This window comes from Lissotriton helveticus, chromosome 7 (assembly GCF_964261635.1).
Source record: "Lissotriton helveticus chromosome 7, aLisHel1.1, whole genome shotgun sequence".
Classification (NCBI taxonomy): Eukaryota; Metazoa; Chordata; class Amphibia; order Caudata; family Salamandridae; genus Lissotriton; species Lissotriton helveticus.
In genome coordinates, this window is record NC_136068.1 from 607222654 (window position 1) to 607238317 (window position 15664).

A 15664-nucleotide genomic window follows, 5' to 3' on the forward strand; every position below is an offset into this window, starting at 1 on the left:
CTCGTTATATGCATTTATAAAGGTCAACATGTTTGAGAAGTAGAGTTTTCCATGATACCTTCGTGATGAAGATCACCCGTTCTATTTATATAAACAAATGCTGGCCTCTCATAGGCACCTTTGCACAGCCCATGTTCACAGTGTGTGTGACTGCTTGAGGGAAATACAATTCAGAATGCAGAAGGGCATCAAGCCAGCCGCAACCTGTGCACTTAAGAGTGGTGGGGCTGGGTGGGGGAGGGGGTGGTTGGTTTCGACGGATGAAGACGAGGGATAATTAAATAAATCATTAATTTTCCCTCGTCATCGTCCATCAAAATCCCCCCCCCCCCCACACCGGCCACACCGCCCAACGCTCTGACCTACACGGGCCGCGGCTGCATCCAGCCTCGGCTTCTCGTAACTTCTGAATCTACCCCTACTTCCCATCCTAGTTAGGTATGGCTTGACAGTGCAGCTGCTTGCAAGACATATTGTTACCAATTGTTTAAAATATATATAATGTGGGCTTTGCACGACCCAAGCAGTATACTCTCATGTAATGGCTGATTGGTGTGTCATTCTGCCTCCTAGTGAGTGCTTATATTGCCATCTATGAGGAAGTCTCTCTAAAGTGCACTGAATCCTCACACAATAAACTCCTTGCCACATAGATGCATTGTATAAAGACAACATGCAGATTTGCAGTTTTCCCAGCTACTGCCTTTTTATAATGTTTTTTAAATGTTTTACTCATTGCTCAAAATGCAAGCCAGACCTATTGGCTTTGCTAATGCCTCCTTTTATTTAGTATTTTGGTACTTACAGGCATGCATTCATAATAGGAAAAACTACTGATGCCTGACTCTGAACAACTCAAAAGCTTATAAGAGTCACAAACTACATAAAAAAAATTATTAAATGTATTTTGCTATAATTTATGAACTTTAAGAATCCTTTTGAAATTACAGTAGTAAGCCAAACAAGTATTGTTGTTGCAGAAGCAGACTGCTCTCTCCTTGGTAAATGTTTTTTACTTGCCGCTGGTGATAGAGCCGGATCTGATATTCATATTTTGCTGCTCTGGGTCAGTGGCTACTTTCATATGTACATGTCCGAGTAATGGGCATTCATTCCAGGAGTAAAACGACATCATCAATTAGGTTCAGGCCTTCACCTCACCCACCAAATAACCTACAACTCAATTAAAGCTGACTTTTAATCACCATACACACCTCCACAAATTTAATCAGATTCCTGTCTGAGATGGATACATTACGTAACCCATATGTATCACTGAGAGGTCCTTTAATCCCATACTAATGGCATATTGTGCAGTAAATAGGTACTAATCAACAATAACACCTGCCATCTAAACACTGTCTGGTACTCTGGAATGGGTGCTGTCAATTATTTGACATCTCGGCCATCCTATGGAAGTATCTGGAGCCCTGGGGTGGCACTGAAGCATGCAGTTCTGCACAAACACCCCACATAAGCGATTAGTATTTACGCGTTTTGTGGGGAATTTTCTTTTGAAATAATATGATCTAACTTGATTCAGAATTGCCAACTAACATAAGATCCCAATCCAAACAAGCATTTGCAATGCAATAGGTCTCGCATTGGGAAAGTTTGAGCTATTGGTCTTGTAAATGACAATTTTTTTATTTATGTGTTGGTTTTGAAAATAGATAAATTAATAGCTTTGTCATTTACAATGCCAATAGTTATAACTTTCGCAAATGTAACACCTATAACCTGGGGTTGCGCTGAGTGATGCTGTGGTGGTGCTGAGTGATGCTGTGGTGGTGCTGAGTGGTGCTGTGGTGGTGCTGAGTGATGCTGTGGTGGTGCTGAGGTGGTGCTGAGTGGTGCTGTGGTGGTGCCGAGTGATGCTGTGGTGGTGCTGAGTGGTGCTGTGGTGGTGCTGAGTGATAATGTGGTGGTGCCGAGTGATAATGTGGTGGTGCTGAGTGATGCTGGGGTAGCGCTGAGTGATGATGTTGTGATGCTGAGTGGTGCTGTGGTGGTGCTGAGTGATGCTGGGGTGGCGCTGAGTGATGCTGGGGTGGTGCTGAGGAGCTGTCCTGGGCAGCACTGAAATAATGAGGACTGGAAGTTAGAACGTGGAGTGTGAATAAAGGGGAGAGTACAATAGTTAAAAAATAAAACAAGGGGCAGTGTGCGAGTGGAACGGTCGGAACCTAAATAGGGTAGTGGGTGAGCAGAGATTGTAAGAGTTTTTAAGCATAGTGGGCGGTATATGTACATAGGCAGTGTGTGAGCAGCAGGAACAGGGAGTGCAGGGTGGGTTCTGAGGCTTTAAGGAGCTATGGGAGCAAGCTGCTGGAAGGAGCGTGTGAGCACAAGGGACACGCACACAAAGCAGTCTGAACAAAACGGACAGGGAGCAGAAGAGGCTGAGCGCATGCAGAAGGGACAGGGTGCAGAGGGGACAGGGTGCAGAGGGGGCAGCGTGCAGAGAAGGAGCAGAGTGCGGCATGAGGAAGAGGAACAGGGAGCAGAGATGGCAATGTTTGAGTTGAGAAGATAGAACAGAGAAGGGGAAAACTGTGTGACAGGCAGGGAGCACAAAGGACGCAGTATAAGCAGAAGTGGCAGAGACCTCTGTGTTTGGGCAGAAGGGTCAAGACGCAGAGAGGGCAGAGTGTAAGCAAGAAGAATGGGCACAAAGTCGAGAGGGGTGTGTGTGAACAGAAGAGTGTGAGGAAAGTGAACAGGGTGCAAAGGTAGCAGTGTATGAGTAGAGGGGGCAGGGTGCAGAGGGGGCGTGCATAAAGTGGGAGGCAGGGGCAGTGAATGTGCAGAAGGGACACAGAAGAGGGAGCAGTATGTCAGCTTAAGGGGCAAGGTCTGGCGGCTATGTGAGCGAAGACGGCATTAACTGAATACGAAACGGTATTTTGCCATGGAATTGATGGCACTGCAAATGTTGCAATTAATCAAACTGCATATATCTTTTAGGTTGCTACACTCGGGTCAACTTTGGGGCAAAGGGCTGTCTTGTCTCCGAAAGTCACAGATCAGGTACATGTGAGCTTGTGTGTATGTATGCATGTATAAAACACCCATATACGAGAAAGTCTGTAAAATGGGGTATACACAACTTTGAGAACCAGCATGGCATTCGTGAAACGGGTGCAACGCTGCTGGTAAAAAAAAATACATGACCACGGGGAAGTCTTCCTGGGTGGATGAGGGGTGTGGGGTATTGAAATGCCGTCAGCTGCTCATTCATATGCAAACGCAAAACATCTCGAGCTGCCGACTCTGCCGAACTGAGATGGACTTAGGCATGTTCACACAGGCGTTGGGAAGGAAGCGTGATGCCTGAAAGAAACCCCGTGCACAAAAGAGGTGTTGTGCTTGAATACATAAAATAAACCAGTTTTGTGTGTTGTCAGTATGTTTAAAAGCAGCTCACCACACAGAAAACAAGCTCTTGGCATTGCTGTGGGGGGGCGGGGCGGGAGCGCATTGACGGGAGAGCAGCAGCCTTTGATGTGCGAGCGCGTGAATGGGAAGAGCGGCCGTGGGAGGTGGGAGGGGAAGTGTGCAGGCGGGGGGCGGGGGGCGGGGAGCGGAGCCTTTGAAGTGTGTGAGGCTACTGCGAGACAAATGGTGGTTTGTGACGTAGCTGGTTTGTGAACGCTCACGGAGCACATGCACTGTGGCAAATCCGCCGTTGGTTTCATAGCTTATTTGGCCCTCAATACTCTCGTCCATTTATCACTTAAGTGATTACTAGTCGAGACCTAAAAAGAGACGCATCTCTGAATCAGTTCCACTGAGACCAAAATACATCCACCTCCAAGGAATAATACCCAATACTTAGTGGGACTTTTTTCTCCCATTTAGAGCATGCATCACCATAAATATAAACATATATATATATATATAGATAGATATATGCACACACACAAAGGCAACGATCTCCAGACACCAAGAAGTGGAGAGCACAGACAGAAGTTTATCCCAACAAAATGCTTTAATGTGCAGGCCCCCTACACTGACAGATATATCCCTCCCTCCCTCCCTTCCTCCCTCCCTCTCCCTCTCTCCCACCCTCCTCAGATATTACACTACCAAGGTACAACTTCCTCCACCTCCCAAGAATGACATCTGATCCAGGATATAACATATTTAATTTAGATATTAAACCACAGTTGTAAACATAACAACCCTATTTCAACTATGGCACCCAGCATTATGGTTAATATCACCTCCCATGCCGACAAATAACACTTTAATCCCCTGTACCTAATAAAACACATTTCACTCAATTCTATCACCTTATCGGTGGCATAACATACCCCTTGGTTGTAGCGTATGCAATGATCGGCCTCAGGTAACATTTTATTTCAATTTCTTCTACTTACCACTACGTCTCTTTCCCGAACATAAACATCAACCTTAAACTGACGTGTCTGCAAAAATGAACACATCAGATCATCACTGTTAGTAAACCATGCCTTGACTATGCCTTTACCAATCCTTATTACATTTTTCTGTTTAAAAAACTTTTTTGATCATCGGTTGCTCCCCCCTTCTAGTAGCATAGACTATGATGCCCCCAGGCCCTGCGATTGCTGAACCAATCTGTGGTGTGAATCGATCACAGTGAGAAATGGCCATGGCTGACCTTGGAAGTTAAAAACAAAAGCAAAAGGTTTCTTTTCCACAATTTTATCAAGGATAATTATCCTTACCCGCTACTGATTAGTAAAGTCTTTGTGGAGTTACCAAATGTACAGACTTATATTTACTTAATTGACATGAGCACATACTTAACACATAAACTTAAAATGTCATGAATTTATTGAAAAAGCAATACAAATATCAAAACATTGCTAAAGTCATATTGTATATCATTTCAAAAATCAGTCATCATCATTAAAAACTTTTCATTAAAAACATACACAAGTACAATTCATTACAAAAAATAATCATTTTCCTTTTTGGGCACACTGTGATTGATTGAAAAAATTATAAAAATAACCAAAATGACCTTGGAAGTTTACATTTTTAGCAGGCTGTTTCCTGAAGTACCATGAACTTTTAAAGCAATGAACAAAACACGGAGAACCCCTTTCTCTGCACTTCTAGGTGCTGGTGTGTTGCTGAGAGGGGCCTTGGGGAATGGGATAGTAGTGTGGGAAAGGAACCCCAAAATTAAAATATCACCCAAAATCTACAACAGACAGCTCCGTTCCTGGTTGATCGTGCGCTAAAAGGTACCCTCCCCGACATCATATCTAGCATGAGTTTAGCAGAGTAGCAAATAAGTATCAGGGGTTACTGAATAACTGAGTTCTAGATCAGGGAAGGGTTAAACGGTTTTATTACAAAAATCTCAAAATCAAGCAATGCAGAGTAATTATCATGAAGGCTCTCACATTTTAAGGTACAGAGTAGTCAGGAATCAGAAAAATTCCCAAATGAGCAGCAAAGTTATAAGAAATCAGATAACAACCTTAACAGACAGGAAAATCTATGTGTTGGAATTACAAGGAAATCGGACTGCATTTCTAGTAGAAAAGGAAATTCATCTGACTCACCCCAAAGAACAAGGATTTCATAGACACAAGTCTTGCATAACAAATGAGAAAAAACTTCAAGTTTCATTGTGGCCTGATTAAGAGTAATACGTTTTCGACAGATCAGGGGATTACACATCACAGTTAGGGGTTCCTAAACACTATCCCATTTTAAACAAGCATTTACAATGCAATGGTCTCGGCATTATTAAAGGTAGAGCTATTGGTATTGCTCATGACATTTTTTTTGCTTTTTTTTAAAAAAAAACATAAATAAATGGTATTGTCATTTACAATGGCAATAGGTGAGCATTAGAGAGTAGTAGAGAGTATTTGCGGACACAGAGCCACACACACACAGGCAGACAGAGCCACGCACACACACAGACAGAGTCACGCACACACACAGACAGAGCCACGCACACACACAGACAGAGCCACGGACACACACAGACAGAGCCACACACACACATAGAGATTGCCACGCACACACAGACAGAGCCACGCACTCACACACAGACAGAGCCACGCACACACACAGACAGAGTCACACACACACAGACAGAGCCACGCACACACAGGCACAGAAAAACCAGGATGACAAGCAGGGAACAGATACCCATGCACACACACATACAGCGGCACGCTGGTAAACACGGTGCAGACATGGCTGCTCCTTCTGACTCACGCTTTGAATGAAAGCCAAGGGGAGGTTTGGCAGCTCGAGACGGGGCTTCTGGGCACTTCTGACCTCCGTGTATTTCCTGTAAGTAAATGGTACGCAGGCACTTACACACACACATCCATCCGTTTCTGCATACACACACACCATGGTAAGCATGCATTCACACAGACACCCATGCACACACACATACAGAGGCACGCTGGTAAACACGGCGCAGACATGGCTGCTCCCTCTGACTCACGCTGTGAATGAAAGCCAAGGGGAGGTTTGGCAGCTCGAGGCGGGGCTTCTGGGCACTCCTGATCTCCATGTATTTCCTGTAAGTAAATGGCACGCAGGCACGCACGCACTTACACACACACATCCATCCATTTCTGCATACACACACACCATGGTGTATGCAGAAACGAAGGAACCCCACCCCTTCATTAACTGGGCCTCTCCACAGATTGCAAATTTCAATATTCCCTTTCCTCAACTTTTTCCACATGTCAAAACTCTCCAAAACAATAAGACATGATTGGCATGCAGTTTTCAAAACACCCTTTCCTCGTAAACATAATTATTTAGTGGTGTATTGGCCAAAGTCTCTATTTTCATTTGATATACGTTTACTGTGGTACAGGTACAGGAAAGAAGGCAGGCCTCTCTCCAAGCGAACCAATACTCCTAAGTAGCAGTCAGAAATCTGGTATAAATAGTAATTCTTCTGCAGCAGCAGGTTTGCTTTCCTCACTTAGCTAACTGCATAAAAATCACACAGTGTATTAACAGTTCCATCAACTCTGACTCTGGCTCCCAACCTTGCCAACCCACCAAACAGGCTCTTCCAAATTGCGCACGCACACCTTTTAGCACGCACTCACTCATACAAGCATATATGCATGAACACACACACACACACAGAGACATTCACACAGGCATACACATGCACTCCAGCCCTGGCAGAGACAAATGCACAACATTTGGAGGCTGAGAAACAAAACGTACCTGCTCCTTAATCTGATGGGCAGGTCAGTCCCACGGTTCTGGACAACAGACGAGCTTTCACCGAATCAGAAGCCGAAACAGAGTGTGAGGTACACCTTATTTCTCTTTTCCGATTTCTGATAGGATAAGACTACTCACACACCTTAGCAACAAGCGCTTCCAGTGCCTAGCTCGCCGGACGGCCAAGCACTCACCCACCTTATAAACATCTCCATTGCTTGTGACATCCTGTCTCGCGTTCACCACTTTTGGACCCTCACACCCCCTCAACACTCACACCGAAGCACCTATCACCACGTGGCATCTCCAATCCCTCCTCCCCCTTCTTTTAAAGCTCACGTCGAGTCACCCCTCTCCCACCTGTCCTTTAAAACCCACTGCTGTGCCCTCCAAGTTCCCTCACTTCTATCATACGCCGCTCCTATCACCCATGTTGCAGCGACTAGGAATCCTGCCACCTCTGTTACCCTCACACATGAACGCTCCCAGAGGTCTGCGTCTGAGCCAGCTAGCCTCGTTCTACCTCTACTAACCCTCATGCCCTCACCAAATCTATTATGTGTATCATCACTCCCAACTCCCAAGTAACAATGACTTAGGGATAGGGGCAAAGTTGAGCGCATCACTGTTTCGTTAGGGTACTTGCATTATGATGATGGAAAAAATGGCCTATAATGAACACGTGGCAATGGCACCATCTGTATTATCGAGCCTCTTCACTTCTCTGGGCCTACGTTGTTGCCCATTTTCTGCTCCTTATACCGGCTCGTTCAACATTCGTCCCACTGTGTCTTAAAACGTTTCACCCTTTTCTCCCCCTCTTCCAACCTTCAAAGCCATCTCACTTCCAGCCTCCATGCCATCTCTTCCCAATCTTGGGCGGACACTTTCCAGCGCCTAGAGGCTGTCATGTACACTGCACAATTAGATATACGACTGTCCTCGCTTACCTACCATCTCCCTCGCCTTCCTAACCACCAAACAAAACTAGGCGAGTTGTATAGTCACTAAGTTTGGGGGAGTGAGCTTCGGAATTCCCAACTATCCCTCTGGCATGGAATGTGAAAGTACATTACAGACAAGCAGGGCGCATGAGAGGGGCTTTAGGGGCACTAGAAAGGGAGAGCAGTACTGATGGGTGCGGGTACCAGGAGAGAATAAAACACAATATATGGTAAAATAATCAACGCCGTTGAGGACTTTGAAAACACAGAGAGGGTCGCAGCGCCTAGGTGTGCGTTCCTGTCTGTGGGGATGTAAACATTCCTTGTGAAATCCGACACCCTCCTCACGATACCTACTGAAAGCACCTGGCTGTGCCAAACTAATTACCAAAACATACATTTATTAGGGAGGAGGGTGTAGGACACCACCCCCCTACCCCCCACTCAGGAAGCTACGCCTTTCAACAAAATGGGAAGTACACTACTATCTGCACCTTAGGGCCGTTTAAGGCTTATCTCCGAGTGGGCGAGGCCTTCCGAGTTGCTGTGCCCCACTGAACCCTTAAGTTTGGGGCGGTGGAAAGCAGCAGGGGCGCGGGACGCCTGGATACCTTTGCTCCCCTCCAGGAAGTGAACGGAGGCTGCACTCGGCTGCGCGCTGCCTTGGCAGTATTCTAACCGAGGAAGGAACGGATGGGGACTGGTTGGAGGGGGTCGTCGTTACTTAAAGCCCATAAGATTTACCATACCCCTCTCGAAAGCCCGATGTTCTGAAGAGTTCGACGCAAATAAAGAAAAGCTAGCGCTCACCTTATACCTTTCGGTCGCTTTCGCTTTCTTTCCTCCAGGTTCCTTTTTTCGGTCTCTTTAATGTCGCTATTTAATCCATTAAGTGCTCCCCCGCGCCCCGGCAGAGTGAGGCAAAGAGAACGGAAACCCCCGGGCCCTCGCTTACCTCAAAAGCTCAGAAAACGCGAGATGCAGCAGAGTGTGTGGGAATCAGAGATTCAGCCCAAGCCTCTTTAAAGAGAAGGGTTGGAGCTTCCCTGTAAAGGTAGCATAGCACGGGGTCTTACGGAGGCTGAAGAAAGAGGGTTCCACATGCATGCGTGGTCGGGCAGAAATGGCTGCCGCAAAGCTCCAACATTTTCGCGATTCGGGGGCGTGTTTTTTGGTGAGTGACGGGTGACGTCACAGATAGAGAGAACCTAAAAAACACGCCCCTGAAACGAAAAAGACGGGGCTTAAAGGGAGTGACGCCCCTCTCCTCCAATGGCTGGCCAGCATTTACTAGGCCAGCCAATGGAGAAGAGGGGCGGGTTCCAAGCCCCCTCTAAGAAACATTAAATCTCGGGCTCCGCCCACTGCTATGCAGTGCGACAGTCCTCGACCTAAAAACCATTGAGAATCTTCTACGCTATTGCTATCCTGAGATGTTCTAACTAATTTGAAACAATTGGATATAAGATGCACAAACAAGCAGGACGGGACGGGGAAGAGCAGGAGTGAGCAACAAACGGCATCCGTATTAAATAAAATGCAGTTTTCAGCAAAAATGTGGTCTAACTTAAATGTGTTGATATACACACTTCTGTACCATTCATCGTTTGCATATTGGATCCATCAAAAAATCATTCATGAACATTATTTTTTCACATACTTACAAATCTAAGAAAAAGCTATAACAGTTCTACCCTCTGATTATTTTATTAATTTCTAAAACACATTATTAAAACATTATCAATCATGACCAGTTGACTTAATTTTCAGCTGCTATCTGGATTTCTCCTCTGCCGTTTTCATCTTGTTGTAGACACAATCCTTGATACATTCTATTTCAAATTCATCCTTCTTAGATCTTTTACCTCTATTTCTACATTTCCTTATTATATAATCAGAAACGTTTATCGTACCATATCGAAAGGATTTATACATTGTGGCTTGTCACCAGCGAGGGTATCCAGGTGCCATGGGCTGTGCTGTGGGCTCATCATTTGTATATCCAGGTCTTGAGTCCCTTCCTGAACTCTGAAAGAGAAGGTGAGGTCGGAGGTGAAGGGAGAGGACATTCCAGGTCTTGGCAGCGAGGTAGTAGAAGGAGCATTCTCCACTGTTGCTTAAGAAGATGTGGGCGAAGTGAGCGAGGGAGGCGGAGCACAGGTGTCTGGAGGGCTGGTGGAAGTACATGCGTCGGTTGATGTATGCTAAACCGTGATCGTGGAGAGCTTTGAAGGCATGAATCAGCATCTTGAATTGGCATCTCTTTTGGATGGGGAGCCAGTGAAGCTTCTTGAGGTGAGGTTGATGTGGGTCCATTTGGAGAGGAAAAGGATAAGTCTGGCACCTGTGTTCTGAATGGTCTGCAGTCTCTCCAGGTGGTGATTGTTGATTCCAACACAGAGTGTGTTGCCATAGTCCAGCTGGCTAGTTACTAGGGTGTGGGCGACGGTTTAACTGTTGTTGACGGGGAGCGATTTGAAGATTTTACGGAGCATGTGAAGAGTGAGAAAGCAAGCAGATGAGACTGCGTTGATCCGGCTATTCATGGTGAGTGTGCTGTCAAAGGTTTGCAAGCGTGGTCAGTCGATGTGGGTGAGGGTTCTAGTCCGGAGGGCCACCAGGCGTCATTCCATGGGGAGGTGTTCCTGAAGATCAGCACCTCAGTGTTCAGTTTCAGTCAGTTGTTTCTCATCCAGTCGTCATGCATATGTGGAAGTTGGCTCTTGGTCTTCTGATAGCGAGAGGATGAACTGGGTGTCGTCTGCATAGGATGTGATGTTCAGTTATGGGTTCTGATGATGTTGGCCAGAGGCGTCATGTAGGTCTTGAAAGAGCGAGGGGCTGAGGGATGAACCTTGAGGAATGTCACAGATAATGTTATTGGGTTCCAAGGTGAAAGGAGGTAGGCAGATACTCTAGGTTCTTCGGAAGAGAAAGTAGGCGATCCATTTGAGAGTGTCACCTTGGATTCCAATGTGATGAAGACTCTTGATAAGGGTGTGATGGGATATGGTGTTGAATGCTGCAGAAAGGTCGAGGAGGATCAGAGCTGCTGCCTGACCCCAGTCGAGGAGGGTTCTGATGTCTGTGGAAGTGATCAAGGCAGTTTTAGTGCTGAAGTTCGTACAGAAACCAGATTGGGAGGTGTCCAGCAGGTTCCTTTTCTCCAGGTATTCAATTAGTCGTTGGTTGATGACTTTCTCAAGGACTTTGGCAGGAAAAGAAAGCAGAGAGATGGGGCAGTAGTTCTTGAACTCTGGGCTGGTGAATGATTTCTTGGGAAGGGTTTTAAACCCTGCCTGCTTCCAATCTTTGGGAAAGCTGGCTGTGATGATGGATGCGTTGAGGATGGAGGTGAGCTTGCAACTGATCTTCTTGATTCTGAGATTAAAAATGTGGTGTGGACAGGGGTCCATAGGTGATCCAGAGTGGATGGAGTTCATAATGACTGTGGTGGCTTCTGTGGTTATCTGGCCCCAGGCGGTGAGATGGGGTTTGAGGTTCGTATCTCTGGGAGAGATGAGGGTGTGAAAGCTGAAGGGCTGGGGTTCAAAGTTTCTGTAGATGGCGGAGATCTTGTCATGGAAGAAGCCAGCCAGGGTGTTGCACAGTTCCTGGAAAGGGGTAATGGGGTTTTTGGTGGCCGGCGAGTTAGAGAATTCTCTGCTGAAGAGCTCTTTGGTGCAGTTGGAGCTTGCTTCCATGCAGTTGGCAAAGGCGCTCTTTTTCGCTTCTTTCAAGAGATGGTGGATGAGGTTGAGGGCTCTATTGAAGGTGGCTCTGTGGGGTCATTGCAGGTGCACCCTTTTCTGTGAGGTTTTCAGTTCTGTGGCATACCAGCTAATTTGAGTGGTGGGTCTCTTGGGTTTGGAGGGTTTTACGGGGTAACTCTGTCAGCGAAGTTGGTGATACAGGCAGATTAGCAAAAGAAATAAGACATTTGCACAAACCATTATGATTATCACAGCAAATATTAATTTTAAAGTATACTCCCTCCCAAATTATCCAGCCATCCACCAACTTTACCAAACATTTCCCTATTTCACTAAACCAAGAACCTACATCTTCCCATAACCCATATTCTTCAACAGAATAACTAGCATGTGATATGTTAGTTATGTTAGTAATATAAACATCTATATTTCTACTATTATCAGGCATGTATGTATAACAGCTCTTATCTGTTATTACCTTACAGACTCCTCCTGCATTTGCCTGGAGAATATCTAATGCCAAAGGGTTCTGCATAAGCATAGCTCCAATAGCAACCATTTCTGCATTTACCTGCTTCAAAGCTCCACAAGTATCTACTGCAAGTTTATCCAATAAGGTAGACAAGCATCCAATTCTCACATCATTCATGCTACACCTTCAGAAGAGATCATATATATATATCCATACTCATATTATAAAGAGAGAGCCCAAACCTTTGAGGCGGGTAATCCCAGGAACCACAGCACCAATCACAACACCCAATACAGCATTGGAAAGGACAGTTGCAGCAGATGGGCATAGGCTATACAGCTGGCCACCATATATATTAGAAGGGTAAAAGAACCTTAGGGGCAAAGTAGTCCCTTGTGGGCATTCTGCTCGGGGCGTTCTGCTGGGGGCGTGTGCACACAGCGATAAACTAAAGCCTTCAAAGTACTTCATTGTGGGCGTGGGCGTTGTGCTGGGGGCGTGGCCATACAGCGATGGGCGCGGCATTCGCTACGTATTACAACGGCATTCCAAAAATAAAACCCGTCACAGTACTTCCGTGTGTGCGTTGTGCTGGGGCGTCGCCATACAGCAAAGGTCGCGGCATTCAAGCGGCATTCGGAAAAAATGGTGCGCAGAAATCCGGTAAAGCAAGCATTCACAGGGCTCCCTTGTGGGCATGTGGGGGCGTGGCCATACAGCAATGTGCGCTGTATTCAACCGGCAAAAATGGGGCGCGGAAATCCTGGAAAACAAACGTTCAAAGGACTCCGTTGTGGGCGTGTGCATAGGGCTGGGGGCGTCTTTAAACAGCGATGGGCGCGCCTCAAACCAAGTTGGATTCCACCCCTTGCGCCAAGCCTTCTGGGGGCGACTACTGTTACAATACCACTGGGTGGTGCTTTTGGCAATTTGCGGTGCGTTCGCCGTTGACGCCAATGTGGGTCATGGAACTGACAACACAGCGGGCAAACACGTCAACTGGAGCAGCCACACACCAGAACATATTGCTACACTGCTCACGCGGGGGCTGAGGAGAGTGACCGTACCAGCGGCGATAACAAAAAATAGACAGAATGTTATTTCACACACGCGCTGCGTCGTGTGCACGCGACAACGTACAAAAACTCTCAAGGGGCTGCGGCCAGTCAGCATACCAGCGGGGATACCAAAAAAATCTACAGACTGCTCTTTCACAGACGCGCAGCATCGCCTCCACGCTGTCACGCACTGAACTCTCACCATAAACGACTTAACACCAGGCCTACAACGTCAACCACCACGCTGTCGGGAACTGTCACACCAACGGACTCAACAGCACCCACAGGCTGCAAACGTTTCCGCTGCTGAGGCACATATCACAAGGCCGGAGCCTCACACTGGCTGCAGAAGCGTACGCCCATGTTGCACATCAATGGAGAACTAACTTTACCCAATATGCACAAGTAAACTGAACAGGTAAAAGACGACGTGCAAGATCATTCTTAAAGCACCCATCTAACTAATCTTACCTTTTCTGCAACTTACCTAATGATGCATACGTGACAACCATTGCAGACATTCTATTTCATACCCGGACAATGTCGGGATGGGCTGCTAGTATATATATAAAAGTACTCCACCAAAACTCCTTTTCACTATTTAGGTTTACTACGTCATCTAATTCTTTAATGTGATAAACTCTAGGTAACACAAAGGCTAAATAAAAACATCCAACCCAATTTTTTGGCAAACTGATATAAGCAGTTTCCCATAGTCACAATAAATTCCCTGCAAGATTGGTTCACCTCCAAACAAATAGTTTCCCACTCACTTTATACCTTCTTCCACACTCACTCTCTCCTACATATTCAGCCTTACAATTCCTCAATGGACCTCTTTGAACTATTCACAATTCCTGTCTTCGCTCCTGCTCCATCCTTAACCTATATAAAAACATTTGACAATCTAAATTCTTACTCTTCCTTTATTTGTTCATCTACAACTTTTACTTCTTCCCAATTGCTTACAATTTTAACTCCTCTATCATTATATTCTCCAATAAAGTCATTTTCTTCCTTACTCAAACTACACACAAACTGTTGATTAGTATTTTGAGTTTTGTGCTTAGGATGTGTATTTCTCAAAAACCTGTCATATTTTATACCTGAATTACCCTCTACTACATTCTCCAAAGAAACAATTAAATCAGTTAGGGTAAAGACTATCATTGTTATTAAATATAGAAAAGTACACATTAGCTGTATATAGGTCATACCTTCACCAACAGAAGTAGGAATTAATGTGCATATGTAACATTTACTAATTTTCATTATATTTACATACTTGAGAATCATTCAATTTGTATGTTACCATGAAATTTCTTTATGCACTAAAACAAGGCTTTACAAACCTTTTAGAGCCACAACCCATGTTTTAGCATGACAAACTTTTGCGGCCCATCCTATCTTTAATGTACATGAGACTGGGAAATATTTTAGCGTAACTAAATCATTGTGTGGTATCACACTATCATTTACAGCAGCACATTTTACACTAAAATGGCCATTAGATTTGCACAGACATACAGTTTTAAGGATAAATCTGTTACAGGTTTTTACATTTAATTGTGTGGTTTCAAACAAATTAAGTCTTACAGCCTTCCTTTCATATTGCCTGTACCCCAGCAAGATTATCACATAATTCAATTTACTTTTTTCCTCTGACTGCAAGGTGAGAAGAGTTTGTAAACACCAGTCTCTATGTTAAAAAAATAAGCAACAATTTGTCATAAGACGTAGTCTGACATTTGATTTCTATCACTGAAGCATAGAAAATGTGACAAGATAAATATAACATTTAAAGACATCTTGCACTTTCACAACTCACAGAAATTGGCTTGCAACCCATCTACAGTTTGAGAAACACTGCTCTAAAATATTATGATTCAACTTTTTTCTAACAGTAGTTATTCTGCATTAGAAGAGTGACCCACCGGAGATAGTAAGAACACCAACAGCCCAACAACAACTAGTGATGTTATTGTTAATATCAGTATCCCTACAATTTTATAGCATTTGATGTACCCCATCTTCTGACTGAGACATAATTTTTTTGTGAAGATTCAAAAACTAAGGGCAACACAAAGGAATTTTTTAAAGCAATAATACATGTGTTCTTTCTTCATATTTCTTTAAAATAATATTCAAAACAAAAACTCTAAAACATCTTTTCATCTTTATGGCTTTTTGATAGCTCAGTTCATTTTAGTCTTTGGATCTTTAGAATCTCTTATCTTGTTCAACAACTGTTCTTAGTTTTAT

General features: G+C 44.8%; 1 protein-coding gene across 2 annotated transcripts in view; it reads right to left on the minus strand.

Moving 5' to 3' along the window:
* Positions 1–15664, minus strand: part of CDHR2 (cadherin related family member 2) — a 365548-nt gene that overhangs the window by 205101 nt on the left and 144783 nt on the right. For both annotated transcript variants that reach the window (XR_013598636.1, XM_078652806.1), the window contains exon 5: positions 4383–4430. Coding sequence is in view for 1 of the 2 variants with exons in the window: in XM_078652806.1 (XP_078508932.1) it covers positions 4383–4430 (48 nt within the window). In the remaining variant the exon portion in view is untranslated. The remainder of the gene's footprint in view (positions 1–4382; positions 4431–15664) is intronic.